Consider the following 14,454-nt stretch of genomic DNA (forward strand, 5'->3'; position numbering starts at 1 on the left):
GGTGGGGAGAAGAGCGAGCGGGGCGAGGCCAAGGGGTTGAAGCAAGGCTGCGGCGGTGGGAAAGAAGAAGGGAAGGCCTCGGGTCGGTTGCCCGCGTCCGGCTGCTTGGGTAAGGGGTGAGGGGGAGCGGCCCGACGGCGTCTTGCCTGCAAAGCTGCTGCGGAGGCTCGTTTTACGTCAGGGTTATAAATAGGGAGCGGCCTGAGGACAGCGGAAGGTGAGGAGGGCAGGGAAGGCTCAGCCATGGGCAGTGGTGTGGCGATCTCACTCCAGGCGATCATCCTTGGTGTGGTCGTGCTGCTGGGATGGCTCCTGTCCCCTGGCAGGCACCTCGGCCCTTACATCTCATGAGGAAAGCAGGGGCGTGCTTTAAGCACCCAGCATGTTGGGGCTCTTGGGGTAAAAGCTGGTCTGACCTTGTTGTTCCCCTCTGGGATTGAGTGGTGGGGCTGGAAGGGACTGTCCTGTCCTTGCTTCTGCCTTGTCTTCATGGCCACCCTTCTGCTTGTGTTGGTGCTGGCATGTGGGTGGCTGCAGGGAGCCTGCTCGGCTGCCTGGCCTAGCCTGGCTCCCCATGCAGCTGTGTGAGACTAATGCTGGCCAACTGTGGCTGTGCAGAGCCACAGCTGGGGGTGTTTGGGGTGGGGAAGGTAACTTAGAACGGCCCACACCTGTGGTGGATGGGTCACAAGGGCCCAGCTGTGGTGGGACTAAATGGTTGCCTTCAGTCTTCGAGTTAAATAGTGAAGCAATGCTCCAGGGGTGGGACATGTTATATTAGCATCCTTTTACAGCTTCTGAAATGTCCTCTGGGAAGGTGAGAAGCTGCCTTGTCCCTAGGCAGTGCTGATTCAGCCCAGGGACTCGTCCTGAAAAGCTGTGCTGTGCTCTGGGAAAACTGCTTGCTTTCTTTCCCTTTCTTTCCATTCTCATTTCAGCTTATTTTTTGCCTGTCAAAAAAGTGCCTGAAGGGAGTGCTCACCTTCTCTGTAGAAGCTTGAAAGGCTGGGCTGGGGGTCTGTTTGCAACTTCTGTGCCGCTTCAGCTCTGCTCCCTGTTTCTGCACCCCCTGTGAAGTGTGTGTGGAAGGTCTTGGACTTGGTTTTGCTGCGTGCACCTCGGTGAAAGAGCCCTGTAAGCAGAGCAGAGAGCTCTGCCCTGTTGCACATATTGCTTTCTTTGGGGTGGCTCGGGTTGTGGGTGGTGAGACCAGGGCAGCTTCTTCCCCCTTGGCCTCAGGGCAGGTGTTGGACTGTAAAGTGGAGAGCTCCCAGCTGTGCCCAGCCAAGCAGCTGGGCTCAATCTCCTTGTGAATTAATAAATTGTACAACAGAACTAAGTGCTAGCAGCCCCTGCCTTTTGTAGGGGAGGTGGGGAAATATGCTTGTAAATAATGTAGTATTTCTTCTCCTCCCTTTGTGCTGTTAATGCACTTTGAGCTGCAGCCTGCTGCCTAGCGCTTTTAGCTGTGTCCTCCCACCTTTACCAGAATCCATCGGTTCTGGCTGCTTTTGCTTTTTGCCCTTCCCATCTGCACCATGCTGGGCAGCCCTGATGCACCTTGTTCCCCTCTGCAGCCCCGGCGCTGAGTTTCCTGCGGGGCTCTGCTATGCACTGCATGATGAGGAAGCTTTATTTCCAAGTGCAGTTGATCGATGTGATTTTTGTGTTGCTTCCTTCATGCCGCCAGGTGCAGGGAGCCATGGCAGGAGCTATGGTGCGCATTGGTGACCAGCTCATCCTTGAAGAAGATTATGATGAGACGTACATTCCCAGTGAGCAAGGTAACTGATGCCTGTCCTACCAGGAGCAGTGATAAGGGATTCAAGCATGCAGGTCACTCTGAGGCGTTTTAAGAAAACGGGAATCAGGGAGAGCATGGGTGGAGAGGCTAGAATAAATGGGATTTCATAGAAGACAGAGCTGAAAAGTTAGCTTTCTGGTTGCAAAGATAAATACTGTTTTGCAGTCTGTCTTCCAGCTTTACCAGCCTGGTAGGACATGCTCACTGACACATGGGGCCGTGCTGACAGCTTTTAGCAGCTTTGTTTCGGGATCAGGATTTCCCAGTGTCCCCATTGCTTTAGCTGAGGAGGCTGGCTTTATTGCATAGTGCCTGGTGTAGGCCATCTCCATGGATTCCTCTTCTGTTTTCCTAGAAATCCAGGATTTTGCACGGGAGATCGGGATTGACCCTGAGAAGGAGCCAGAGCTGATATGGCTGGCCAGGGAGGGCATCGTGGCCCCGTTACCACCCGAGTGGAAGCCCTGGTGAGAGCTCTGTCGGCAGCTGTCCTGTGAGATTCCTGGCCTCTCCTGCCCTTCCCCTGCTGGGTGCTGCCCACATTGGTGGCAGAGCAGGGTACCAGCTGGTGAGGGGGGGAAGATGTCACAACAGAGGTACTTCCTATGGATGGGGGAGCTCAGCTCTTTGTGGGGTGGCAGAAAAAGGGGAAGGAGTGTTTGGGAAATTGGATAAGGATGCGAGTGATCTCTGGGAGAGCTGCTTCCCCACACTGATGCGTCTTTGGACTCTTGGAAACGTTGTACCCCTCTTCGCTGACCATAAGGTGGTCACATGACCCAGTAAGATGTCCTGGTACATGCAGCTATGTTTATATGTGCTCTTTCACCTTTTCATGCTGTTTTTCCCATATAGCCAAGATATCACTGGTGATATCTATTACTTCAATTTTGCTAATGGCCAGTCCATGTGGGACCACCCCTGTGATGATCACTACAGAGAGCTTGTCATTCAGGAGCGAGAGAAACTGCTGGCACGTGGCAGCATGAAAAAGAAAGACAAGAAGAAAAAGAAAGACAAGAAGGAGAAGCAGTCACTGAAGCAACCCACCGTGAGTAGGCTCTGCTTGTGGTGCTTCTGGGGAGGGCTGGGTGGAGGATGAACAAGTGGCTGTGACCTAGAGGGTGATCCTCTGCCGTTGCTGCTTGGGGATTGGAACAGCAATCCCCTGACAAGGGATCCTGTCCAGCAGGTTTGTGAGTTTGATGAAAATACAACAGAAGTGGGGGCACAAACCCATGACAGTTGGGAAGTTTTGGTTTAGAAGGACCCACTGGGAGCAGGGGTGCCACAGCCCTGTGATGGTCTTGCTGAGAAGGGTATGGTACCAGCCAAGGATGCTGGTGCTATTCTTGGCAGCAGATATCTGGAGTGCTGGAAAGATTTCTTTCTTTGGAGAGGACAACAAACGGTGTTTATGCGGTGTCTGTGCATGTGTTGCTATGATATACAGGCAGCAAATGCAGGTTTAGACATGTGAGGTTAGTCTGCTTTGCTGTTGATATCTCCAAGTGTAACTGAATTCCCCTTATATCCCGAGTGACAGCAGATCATCCCTATCTTCCGTTTGCTGGTAGTGAGATCAGTCTCCTTGGGGAAAGATGGTGCCTTGTGTTGTTGCTCAAGGCATAGACCTCTTCAACTCAGAAAGCCTCAAGCTTTCAGTTGAGCGCTTTCTTTTCTATGTGTACGTGTACTTGCAAGTGCTCAAAAATGTACACACCTATTTATGTATCAATTGTGTATTAAGTATATAACTGTACTTTAGATAGATAAGGCTGTATATAGTAATATGCGATATGTCTTAGTTATTTGCTAATATTTATCTACTTAGGAAACACAGCCAGGGATTCTTCCTTCAACATCCTTTTGTCAAATGCCTTCTGCCATCCTGCCCTGTGGGCAGGAGAGTCCTGAGCCAGATCCAGATAGCCAGATTAGGGATGAAGGCTGCCTTGATGAAGGCAGAGGGAGACCATCAGACATAAGTGATTCAAGGAGGCTATTTGCAGGCACGTGGCCAAACAAACTGCATCCCTTGCTTGCTCCCAAGCTCAGCAGACCATGCCAGACCTTACATGATGTGGAGAAAATTTTAGAAGACCCCTCTTTTAGCAGCTTTGGTGTAGGCATCCACCAGGACCACTATATGCCTTTAGAAACGCAAGAAAAGCTTTGTCTTGACTCCTCTGACTTGCTGTCTGATGATTTAGAGGTTAGGCCACCAGTGCAACCTTTGTGTGTGTCAAAGAAATCCTATTCATAAGACTTTCAGAATGTCAAAACTCTGCTAGAGGCCTTTGAAGACAAAATCCTACTTTTTGAGGGTGAAGAGCTGAAAGAAAAACAGAAGATGAAGGATGTGATGGGTGTGTCCATAAGCCTGATCATCACCTCTCAGTCAGAGAGAAATCTACAGGACCAGATGGGGATGTGGAAAGAAGCCCAGGCATATTGCAAGCCAGAGAAGAAGAAAGCTTTTACCGCTGGAACAATGAAATGACTCTTTTTGATGCCAGTCTCACATATGACTGGGGTTTGCAGGAGACAGTTGATATTCCATGTGCTCAGGAAGAGCTGAGATCCCGCAGCAAGTTATCTGAGAGTGGAAGTAAGAGGAAAGTTAGAGATGAGGCTTTGGGTCAAGCCATCAGTGTGTACAAGAGCAATGAGACAGTTGGCAGACCTGAGAGAAAGGGTTCAAAGCAGATGGAGCTGATGGAAGTAGCCAGTAGCAATGGTATGCTAGAGCATAACTCCACAGTCCCTCAAGATACCACAGATGCATCTACCCCTTGGAAGCAGGGTAGTGTAAGTAGAGGAATTGATGTGGAACTTCATTCTGCAATGGACCCCACATCAAAATGTGTCTTTTCAGCTGCTAAAGATAGCTGGAGAAATGACGAAGGCAGTGGTTTGATATCAGAGTGTGCTAGCAGTGATTCGGGCAGTTCTCTTAATGATCATGCACCACAGGCACTGGGAGTGAGCCACCGCTTCTGTCCGCACCATGAGTCTGGGAGACGGAAGGACGCATGCTCCATTGCAGAAGAGCCTCTGTTGTCTCGTCCCCTCCTGGGGTCATCCTCGGCTCAGTCACCAAGTCCTGCCCAGAAGCCAGAGAGGGAGCGTAGCACTGAGGATATGAAATGGTGCTACAGACCAGAACCTGACCATGTCAGTGTTATGGTGGATTTTTGTGGGAAACGCACTGCCCAGAAGTCTAATGGTGCTGGAGTGCAAAGAGAAGCAAAGGGAGGAAATGGGAGGACAGATCAAGCTTCTGGAGTGTGGGTTGAGTGCCAGGGGAGCAACAGGCTCTGTCAGCATGTGAAAGTGGCGGTGACCCAAACCAGAGAAACTGCGGGGAGTTGCAGCAAAATAGATGTTGGTGAAGGAGCAGGTGGGAATGAGGTAGGATGAAGTCCTTTGTGATGGCCCTTCCGTTGTAAACATTTCTGGAGAATTGGGAGTGTGAAAACTTGCTTCCAAGCTAATTTTCAGGAGAAAAGGGGCAAAAAACTTCCTGTTGGAGGTCACGGAAGCAGATGTGGCATTAGTTATAGTGGCTTTCCTAAAGCTTGGGGGTAGCTTGAAAAAGCCGTTGTTTGTCATCTTCCTTGCGTGGCAAACACTGCACAACTCATGCCTTTTTTTAGTTTTGCAAGGACATGAAGTGCCTTCTGAAGTCAAAAACAGGTGATGGGCAGTAAATCAAGTGGGATAGCAACATAGAATGCAAAATCATCTTTAATTTTGGCTCTAAGACTCTTTGTAGTAAGCGCGCTACAAAGTTAGTCTTTTCCCTGGAGATCCCACAATCTAAATTGAGGGGCAATGGCTTATTCAGCTATTTCAGCTATTATAGTGGGTGAGGGAAAGGCTGTGGATATTATCTACCTCGACTTCAGCAAGGCCTTTGACACTGTCTCTCATGGTATACTCCTTGAGAAACTGGCGTCTCGTGGCCTGGATAAGTGCACTCTTCACTGGGTGAAAAACTGGCTGGATGGCCGAGCCCGGAGGGTAGTGGTGAATGGGGTGAAATCCAGTTGGCAGCAGGTCACAAGTGCTGTTCCCCAGGGCTCGGTGTTGGGCCCTGTTCTGTTTAATATCTTTATTGATGATTTGGATGAGGGGATTGAGTGCACCCTCAGCAAGTTTGCAGACGACAACAAGTTGGGAGGCAGGGTTGATCTGCTTGAGGGTAGGGAGGCTCTACAAGGAGATCTGGACAGGCTGGATCAATGGGCTGAGGCCAATTGTATGAAGTTCAATAAGGCCAAGTGCCGGGTCCTTCACTTCGATCATGGCAACCCCATGCAGCGCTACAGGCTTCGGGAAGAGTGGCTGGAAAGCTGCACGGCAGAGAAAGACCTGGGGGTGCTGGTTGACAGCTGGCTGAATATGAGCCAGCAGTGTGCCCAGGTGGCCGAGAAGGCCGATCACATCCTAGCCTGTATCAGAAATAGTGTGGCCAGCAGAAACAGGGAGGTGGTTGTTCCCTTGTACTCGGCACTGGTGAGGCCGCACCTCGAGTACTGTGTTCAGTTTTGGGCCCCTCACTACAGGAAAGACATTGAGTTGCTGGAGCGTGTTAAGAGGAGGGCAACCAAGTTGGTGAGGGGTCTGGAGCACAAGTCTTACAAGGAGCGGCTGAGGGAACTGGGGCTGTTTAGTCTGGAAAAGAGGAGGCTGAGGGGAGACCTTATCGCTCTCTACAACTACCTGAAAGGGGGTTGTAGTGAGGTGGGTGTTGGTCTCTTCTGTCAGGTGGCTGGAGATAGGACAAGAGGAAATGGCCTCAAGTTGAGGCAAGGGAGATTTAGGTTAGATATTAGGAAAAATTTTTTTACTGAGAGGGTTGTCAAACATTGGAATGGGCTGCCCAGGGAAGTGGTTGAGTCACCATCCCTGGAGACATTCAAAAAGCGAGTGGACAGGGTGCTTCAGGACATGGTTTAGTGGGCATGGTTAATGGTTGGACTTGATGATCTTGAAGGTCTTTTCCAACCTAAATGATTCTATGATTCTATTTTTAGCTTAATTTTGCTTGCTGAATCTCGAGTCTCAGAGCGATTGAGTTGGTTATGGTGATACAGAAACCATAAGTCACAGCCAGCTCTGCTGCATCCATGTCCAGTAGCTTGACAAATGGAATCTCTTCGCTCTTAAATGAAAGAAAAACAGGAAAAAGTTTGAATGAATTAGCTTTCTCAAACAAGAGAAAGATTATTCCCACTGGTTATGGACTGTTGTTTTGCATGTGGGTGCAGTAATGACTTGTCTGAGCACAATTTAGTCCTTGGACTGCTGCCACTGTGGTCTTAGGACACTGAGGCAGCTTACAGGTGTGACGGGCCCATCTATAAATGGGATTTTCTCCTTCTTCCCCTGTGAATAGCTGGACCATTTTGTGCTATTTTGCCCAAACTCTTTCTCTCTGTTGTCTGTAGCAGGATCCTGCCCTTCACTGGGAAGAATGTTCCAGGTTGGCTTGTCTTCATCCATGAGTAATTGCCTCAATTTAATAAGAACTTACCAAATCTCCTGTTCTGAACAAAAAAACCCCAAAACAACAAAAAGAGCTGAAAGGTCACTGTGTGTAATGTTAATGAATTGCTTGGCTCTACTGTTGCTAGTACCCAGCTGCGGCTCCACCAAATCGCTAGCTCAGGTTTCTAATTACCAGCATGTGGTAGTGCTCAGTTAGCTGATAAGAACTATGACTATAAATATCAGATAAACTGCAGATTATCCTGAAAGTTTTAATTAGCCCCATGGAAGTGTGTTTGTCTTTGCTGAAGGACAGCTAACATCCTCTGTTCCATACATGTAGCTAATGGCCATCTGTAGAAAACAATTAGTTAAGCTGAGCACGTGTGATTTATTTTGTTACTGTTGCTGTGGCAGTGACTAGGTGGAAGAAGGATCAGTGCGTATTCACTTCCCTCTCCCCATCCCTCAGCGTGCGAGCGAATTAACTCTGTTCTCGGTCTGTAATCTTGTGTGGGTACAGAGTACAGGAACTGTGATTTCTGAATGCATGTGTGCTCTGCTGAAGCAACAGCACTTGGCTGTACTGGCACACTACAGAGGAAATCCTAGCATGTTTTCCTTCTAGCTTCACCTGTGCAGCGTATTGCAGGGTGAGACTACTTGGGTGGGGAATTCCACAAAGTCGAAGGGAATGGTCACATTTCTGGGTGAAGATAACTTGATATGTCAAGCATGTGTTGCTCAGAGGTGAGGATGTTGGATGGCTCCCAGGGCTCTTGCAGTGCTTTGAAAGGGGGAGATGCTTTCAGGAGCTTCTCACGGATGTGCTGCGGCAGAGCTGCTTTCCTCAGCCTGTAACTTTTCCACTGGTGTAAGGTGAAGAAGCATCCGGGATCTTGGTCTAAAAAGAGGTGTTAGTTGCAGCTTGTGAAGAGTAGGAGGCTTCTTGCCATCAGAGTGGTTTCTACTTCACTCGTTTCACGATGTGCAGAGTAGCAGGGCAACAGTGGCAAAGCTGCCCAGTTTACCTTGTGTGCGTGATGTTGGGTAGGAGCCTCTCCTAGAGGGTGCCGAGTGTGGGTACATAGAGATGTGTGAGCTAGTGTGGCTGTTGTTCTCTCGCATCAGTTTTGGAGTAATGCCCATTTATTTTTTTTAATTGCCTTGCTGCTGTAAATTGTCATATTCAGATGGGCCTTTGGAAGGCAACATGTGTGAGTAAATCAAACAGCTATTCCTTACATCTCTTGTGTGCTGGTGATGGCCGGGTGTGGGGTCTCACAAGCAGTTTTTCAGTGGTGGTGGGTTTAGTATCAGCAGCCAGTGTTTGCACAGGGGAGGGCTTTCTCCCTTTCTGAGATATGGAGTGTAAGCTGTGCACCCATGCTGTCCTCTCAGTGAGTCCCTTCTGCATGCTCCAGTCCTCAGGCACCCTGCTAACACCCATCCAGGCGCCCCTGGGGAACCTTGCTCCACTGCGTGGCCTTGCAGCGTCTCCGGCTGGCATCCTTCGCGGGTCGCTGAACTCGGATGTGGGGAGCTCCGTGGACTCCAGTCTTGTGGCCAAAGTGGGGCCTCAGGTAAGGCTCTGTCTTCTCTGGGAACGTGCCCTGGCAAGCACGCTCTGCAAAAGGTCACAGGCATGGTGATACTTAAAAACTTAAATGACGATATTGGTGATCTCTTGTCAGTTTTGAAATACTTTTTTGTCTGTTAAAAAAACCACTTTCCTACTCTGTCTTTCACTATATTTTTTTTTCTTTTGCTATTTCTAGGGAGCCCAGTGCTAAACTTGTGGTGAGCTTTCTTCTGTTATGTGTAGCAGATTTAAAGAAAGAATTGTTTCAGTTACTGTTGGGGGAAAAAGTCTGTTAAGTTCATTTTAGTAGAACTTTGATTTGTGTCCAAATGAAGCATGACATACACTACAGATAATGGAATCTAATAAATAATGTTTTCACCCAACTATTTGCTGAGAATAAAAAAATTAAAAGAACAATTTTCTGGATGAATGCAAGACTGACAATCATGTTGAATGATTATTTACCAAATGTTACCTTTGGGTCAACAGAACAGATGTGTTAAGTGGTAACGAATTGATCTTTTAAAGGAAAACAAAACAATATATCTGCAAAACATCATACAAATCAACACCTCCACTGAATGTTTTCTTCTTGCTGAGTTAAGTCTTGTCACTGGCCATTTCAAACATCTTGTTTTATTATGTTCTTGGCTGAATCAGTGTTTTAGGCACAAGCAGGTTTTGCAGATGTGCTTCTCAAGGACAGGAGCCCCTTTGGTGTAAGGGAAAGTGTGCCTCATAAAGAATACATCTCCCACCTGGACGTGGCTCTACCAGAACAAGGGTAGCAGTGTAATCCTGAGCACCTTCTCAGAACTGAGCAGCTTTCCTGCTGCTGGCCAGTGTCTCAGTGGGTTTGTATCTCCCCTTTCACTTCAGCTGTCCTCTTGCTTCCCCTTTTTTCTGACTTGACAGCCTGCAGAGACCTGTAAACCCATAAGCCAGACCAAGAAGTTGCTGGGCTTGGTCTGTGAAGAGAAGAGTTCCTTGAACACGGTGGCTCCAGATAAAGGGAGAAACGAAGAGGGAGAAAGCGAGAATGAGGTAGGTTGTGTGCCTCAGCTCTTAATGCGTGTTGGTAACTGTAGTGCATGAACCCTGAAGGAATGAAAAACTGTGATGCTCTGTTGGTAACGGCTGATGATGGCCTGCGGCTGTTCCATTTAATTCTGGGCCTTAATTTGTGCTGCACTTCCTCTGTGTTTTTTTGATCACCAAAAAGTATCTAATCCTGTTTTCTCCTTGTACTCCCTATAAATCAGTGTCTGCCACGATGTATTTCCAAAACGAATTGGCTATGGGCTTATTGCCTTGGCATATTGCTATAGGTCTGCTGCTGTATTTCACTGATTAGGACCCCCCAGTTCCTCCTGTGTGGCCTGTGGGATTGCAGGGGTCAGAACTCAGTGTTGGTCATCTCCTTTTTTAATACCTTTAGAGTCTCCATGGGACAGCAAGACTGTTCAAAAACCTGCATGTGGATGTCAGCGCCCTGGGAGGCAGCTTTGACTCTGAGGTAAGAATGTGGGTGATGCGAGACGGGCAGAAGAGGAGCTGTGGCACTGCCCAGCCAGTGCCTGGGCTGGGGAGTGAGAGTGCAGGAGTTGTGCCAAAGGGGCGAGTTTCGCGTATCACTTACAAGCAGGAACAACCTGGAGCAGACTGATGGAGAGGAAGGGCTGGGGGGAGTGTCTGAGAAGCCAGATGTGGTCCACAGGGGACAGTGGTGTGGGTATCAAAGGCAAGTTTGTGCTTGAAGGAGAATGCTTGTGGTTTGGTAGGTGGGATTGGAGAAGACAGCATCTTTGCACAGGGTAGAGCTTTGTTTCATTCTAAAGTGGAGAAGCCAAAAGCCATGTAGGTGTGACAGGCAAGCTGGAAGCCAGCTCTTCCAAGGAGCAGCAGAAAGGAGGGGGTCTCAGATCAGAGAGGTGCCACCATTCTTGCTGTGGGAGGAAGGCTTGTTGAGGAAGAGGCACCATTTGCTTCCGCATTACTTTTTTCAGTGAGTGTGGAAAGAAGGCTCATTCTCAGCTGAAGTTGCAATGGTGGCACTGGGGAGAGGAGAGGGAACGCACTCTGGAAATGCCATTCTTGCACTGTCATCCAGTTCCACAAGAATCTTAGAAGCTTCCATGTGGACCACACATGGCCACCTAAAACCTGTTTTCTTTTGTCTTGCACTGCTGATAAATTCCATGGCTTTGACATGGAGCATCAGCAACGAGTTCAGTACACACATGGCTTTGTGCAGACATTTAGCTTTCCATGTGGATGTGCGCTCTCTGCCAGCGCTTTCTTAGCGGTGATCAGGCTTAAGATGACAAGGGCACAATGGGAAGTGCGTTGCAAGCAGCTCTGGTGATTTGGCCCAACTGTGCTGACATTAATCCTTTCTCACTGCTTTGAAAATTCTGTTCCAGTATCTGAAAGGCAAATTAATTTCTTTTTAAAGTGTTTTACAGCATTTCCCTTATCCTTTTCACAGTATACGAAAATTAAGCTGTAAAGTACTTTGCTGGAGAACCCATTCACAGTGCTGGGCAGAAACTGCAAAGGCTTATGCTAAAGTGGATGTGGAAAAGAAAGGCCCGACTCTCTCATCTCCAAAGAACAAGCGGCCTGTCAGGCCCCAATTCGTCACTGAAATGTTAATGTGTCCAGGAACAAAGAGATGTCTTGGCATTTCAGTGCCACGGCAGGGCTTTGGGAATCTATTATCATTTCCATTATGAAATGGCCATTGCCGCCGAACAGCCAGGCTCTGTTAACCCAGTTGGGTGATATCTTAGTCCTGATAAGATATTAGTGCCCCACTGGAAAATATAATTCTTTTGTAGTTCCATGAGATGGCAGTAGAAAAGCACTCCTATGAGCGAGCCGCAGCCTGTGGCCCAAGCCATTCTCCAGCTTCCTTACAGAACGGAGAGGAGGAAGGGATTTATACAGCAAGCCCTACAGGGGGAAACCTAAGCAGTAATGGGGTGAAGTGCTGAAAAAAACTGGCTTTGTGTAGCCTGTGGATCAGAGTTGAATACCTATATTCAAAGAAAATTAGCTTGGGGTTTTAGTGACTTGCTGAGATGCAAGGATGTTGGGTAAGAGCAGAGGCTGCATTGAAGATGGCATGAGCGTCTGGGAAAGAGGGAGGAGAGATGGAAAGAAATGCTACCCCCCCCCCCCCTTAGTGGGCTTTTCTGGAGCAAGGAGTAAATTAACTGGGGAAAAAGGCACTGAAAACAAAACCCAAGTCAGATGCTGGAGAAGTTGACATGTGAGGTTTATGTGTAGTAGTCAGAATGTACTCTTGGAAAGAGGGCCTCTTCTAGGCAGATTGGCTTGCTTGGCTGCTTGTGAGGTTAGCTCTCACCTGAACCCAGCTTCCTTCCCTTCTGAATTCCTGTGAGGGAATAGTTGCCGCAGGCACATGAGACTGCCCTAAAATACAAAAGGGCTTTGGGATACTGCTGGAAGGGGCAAGAGGAGGAAAAGGTCTGGAAGCATCTCTGGGTGCCTGGGGAGAGGGTCCCATGGCAGCAGAAGTGATCCCCTGATGCAGCACTTGCAGCTTGGGAGGTTTAGTACTCTGCCTTCTGCCCAGGTCAATCTCTGGGTAAACACTGGGAGTCAAGGGGGTCTTTTGTGTGGTGGGAAATTACCATGCAAGGCTTCTTTACCAGATGGAGATGTGTGAAAGGGAGCTGTTGCTGTAAATAAACATTGCGCAATACAGCTTGTGTGTTACTGCGGAGATGTCTGTGGAGGAAGCAGTGCTCCTGGTTCCCAGGAAACAAAGACATCTATAAAATAGCGCAGGGATGACTGGTAAATGGGGATGAATGGTTGCTGTGGTCATAGCCTTGCTTGCTCCCATGCTGGGGAAGCATGGCTGAGGAGTGCTGTAGTGCGCCATGGCTCACAGGGAGCCCTGAGTTGGGAAGAGTCTGGTAGAACAGCAAGTTCATTGAGCCGGCCAGCAGGAAAAGCAGTAGCAGCAAAGCATGCAGAGCAGAAACAGTTTGATGTTTGGGAATGTGGGCCTGTGAGCTCCTGAGCAGAGGCTGGAAAGCTGTTCAGCTGGAGAGCTTTCTGCTCCAGGGGTGCCTGCAGGGGGTGATACGTAGGGCGATGACCTGTCACAGATGGGTGACCCAATCAGCTTGCAAAGGTGATGTGAGGACTTTTGCTAGTGGATGTGTTACCCCACCTTGCCAGGAAAACAGCAAAGCAGAGGAGGAAAACTGTGGCAGCCAGTTAGCTGATGTTGCTGAAGCTGACCTTGAGCACCGAAGGAGTCCTGCAGAGGAGGCTGGCAGCCTGCGAGAGGTGATGAGTGGTGCTCTGACATCACGGTCCTGCTTGCATGGTGTCACTGAAGCTTTGCATGCAGTAGGCAGCTTCTAGTGTTGTGGTGTGGCTCTGATAGTTGCTTGGTTTGTTTCTTTTGCTGGTTAAAGTATTGCATACGTGGAGAGAGGTGTAAACTTAAAAACCAAGGACAAATGCTACTCAGATGAGGTCTGGCAAACCTAACCCTCTCTCTGTACTTCTGTGCCCGAGAAGAGCCTGAAATCAGGGAGCCAGGGGGGAGCACGTCACCTTTCAAAGGCATTCTGTATGCAGTATTAGATTTTTTCCCTTTTTTTTTCCTTTTAGAGGTAGGAAGAATGTGAAATTTTTTGTTGTCATCTCTCACGTTCAACACGTTAAAGTCCAAAGAGGTGATGTAGTCATCCTGTTTCTTGAGATGAGTAGTATTCAGTTGTGGTGGCTGCTGTTCAGCCTGATCGTTCATCTCTGGATGAGATGCCTTTCCAAAACCTGATCCTGTTGGTATCGATGTGCTTTTCTCCAGACTTATGCTGAGTGCCGGAAGTCTGGAAGTAATGATTTGATAGGCAGACATTTCACATCAGTTAGTGTCGTTCAGCTGCAGGTAAAATGTGTTACAGCTTGTGAAAAGATCAGCTAAAGCTAATTATAACCTGACTGAATTGTCGTAGCTCTGAAATCCATAGCCTGTTTTTGCACAAGGAAAACCTCCCTCCTCTTCTACCTGTGTTCTTGATTGGCATGGTTCCCTCTTCTGGACAATTGCATTTGTGATTGTGAAGGTGTAAAGTTAACAGAAGTTTTGTCTGTATCTGTCCTTAAAATATGATTCTACCAGCTAAAGAAATTCTTCTGGGATATTTTAGTAACTGAGGTAAACTTGCCTGGAGAGAAATCTTTTTGTGTGCACAATATTATTGGATACGTCGGTATATTCTGTTGTGGTGTGTCTGCTCCTTGAAGGGAAATATCTGTGTACTCTTTCCAAGCATAAGAATCCCGATTGGTCTCATTTGGCATGTGTTTTCTTGAGCACTGTCAGATGTCCTGGAGAGAGGTCCTCAGGAAAACTCTAAAGCAAGCCTGTCCAAAAGGACACACAACTTTCCAGACACTCTAGTCCCCAGATAAAAGGAAGCATAATGAGGACTCCTTCACTGGAGTAACACTACAGAAATGGTACTTGCACACGTTTTTCTGGGTTCTGGAATAAAGGTGTTATCAAGGCCTTTGCAGA

The 14,454-nt window shown here is 48.2% G+C and overlaps 1 protein-coding gene across 10 annotated transcripts in view; it reads left to right on the top strand.

Annotated features, from left to right (window-relative positions):
- The window catches only part of CEP164 (centrosomal protein 164kDa), a 54,768-nt gene that overhangs the window by 6,082 nt on the left and 34,232 nt on the right, over nt 1-14,454 (top strand). For 6 of the 10 annotated variants that reach the window (XM_010574983.1, XM_010574984.1, XM_010574979.1 and 3 more), the window contains exons 2-8: nt 1,691-1,784; nt 2,160-2,271; nt 2,660-2,855; nt 8,725-8,883; nt 9,801-9,929; nt 10,324-10,401; nt 13,101-13,211. In XM_010574983.1, coding sequence (XP_010573285.1) covers nt 1,703-1,784; nt 2,160-2,271; nt 2,660-2,855; nt 8,725-8,883; nt 9,801-9,929; nt 10,324-10,401; nt 13,101-13,211 — 867 coding nt within the window. In that variant the 5' untranslated portion in view covers nt 1,691-1,702. Of the gene's footprint in view, nt 1-990; nt 1,135-1,690; nt 1,785-2,159; nt 2,272-2,659; nt 2,856-8,724; nt 8,884-9,800; nt 9,930-10,323; nt 10,402-13,100; nt 13,212-14,454 lie in introns of those variants that run through there. The other 4 variants (XM_010574986.1, XM_010574987.1, XM_010574988.1 and 1 more) reach the window with 2 other exon arrangements.

Source organism: Haliaeetus leucocephalus, unplaced genomic scaffold (assembly GCF_000737465.1).
Source record: "Haliaeetus leucocephalus isolate CR32 unplaced genomic scaffold, Haliaeetus_leucocephalus-4.0 Scaffold450, whole genome shotgun sequence".
Taxonomy (NCBI): domain Eukaryota; kingdom Metazoa; phylum Chordata; class Aves; order Accipitriformes; family Accipitridae; genus Haliaeetus; species Haliaeetus leucocephalus.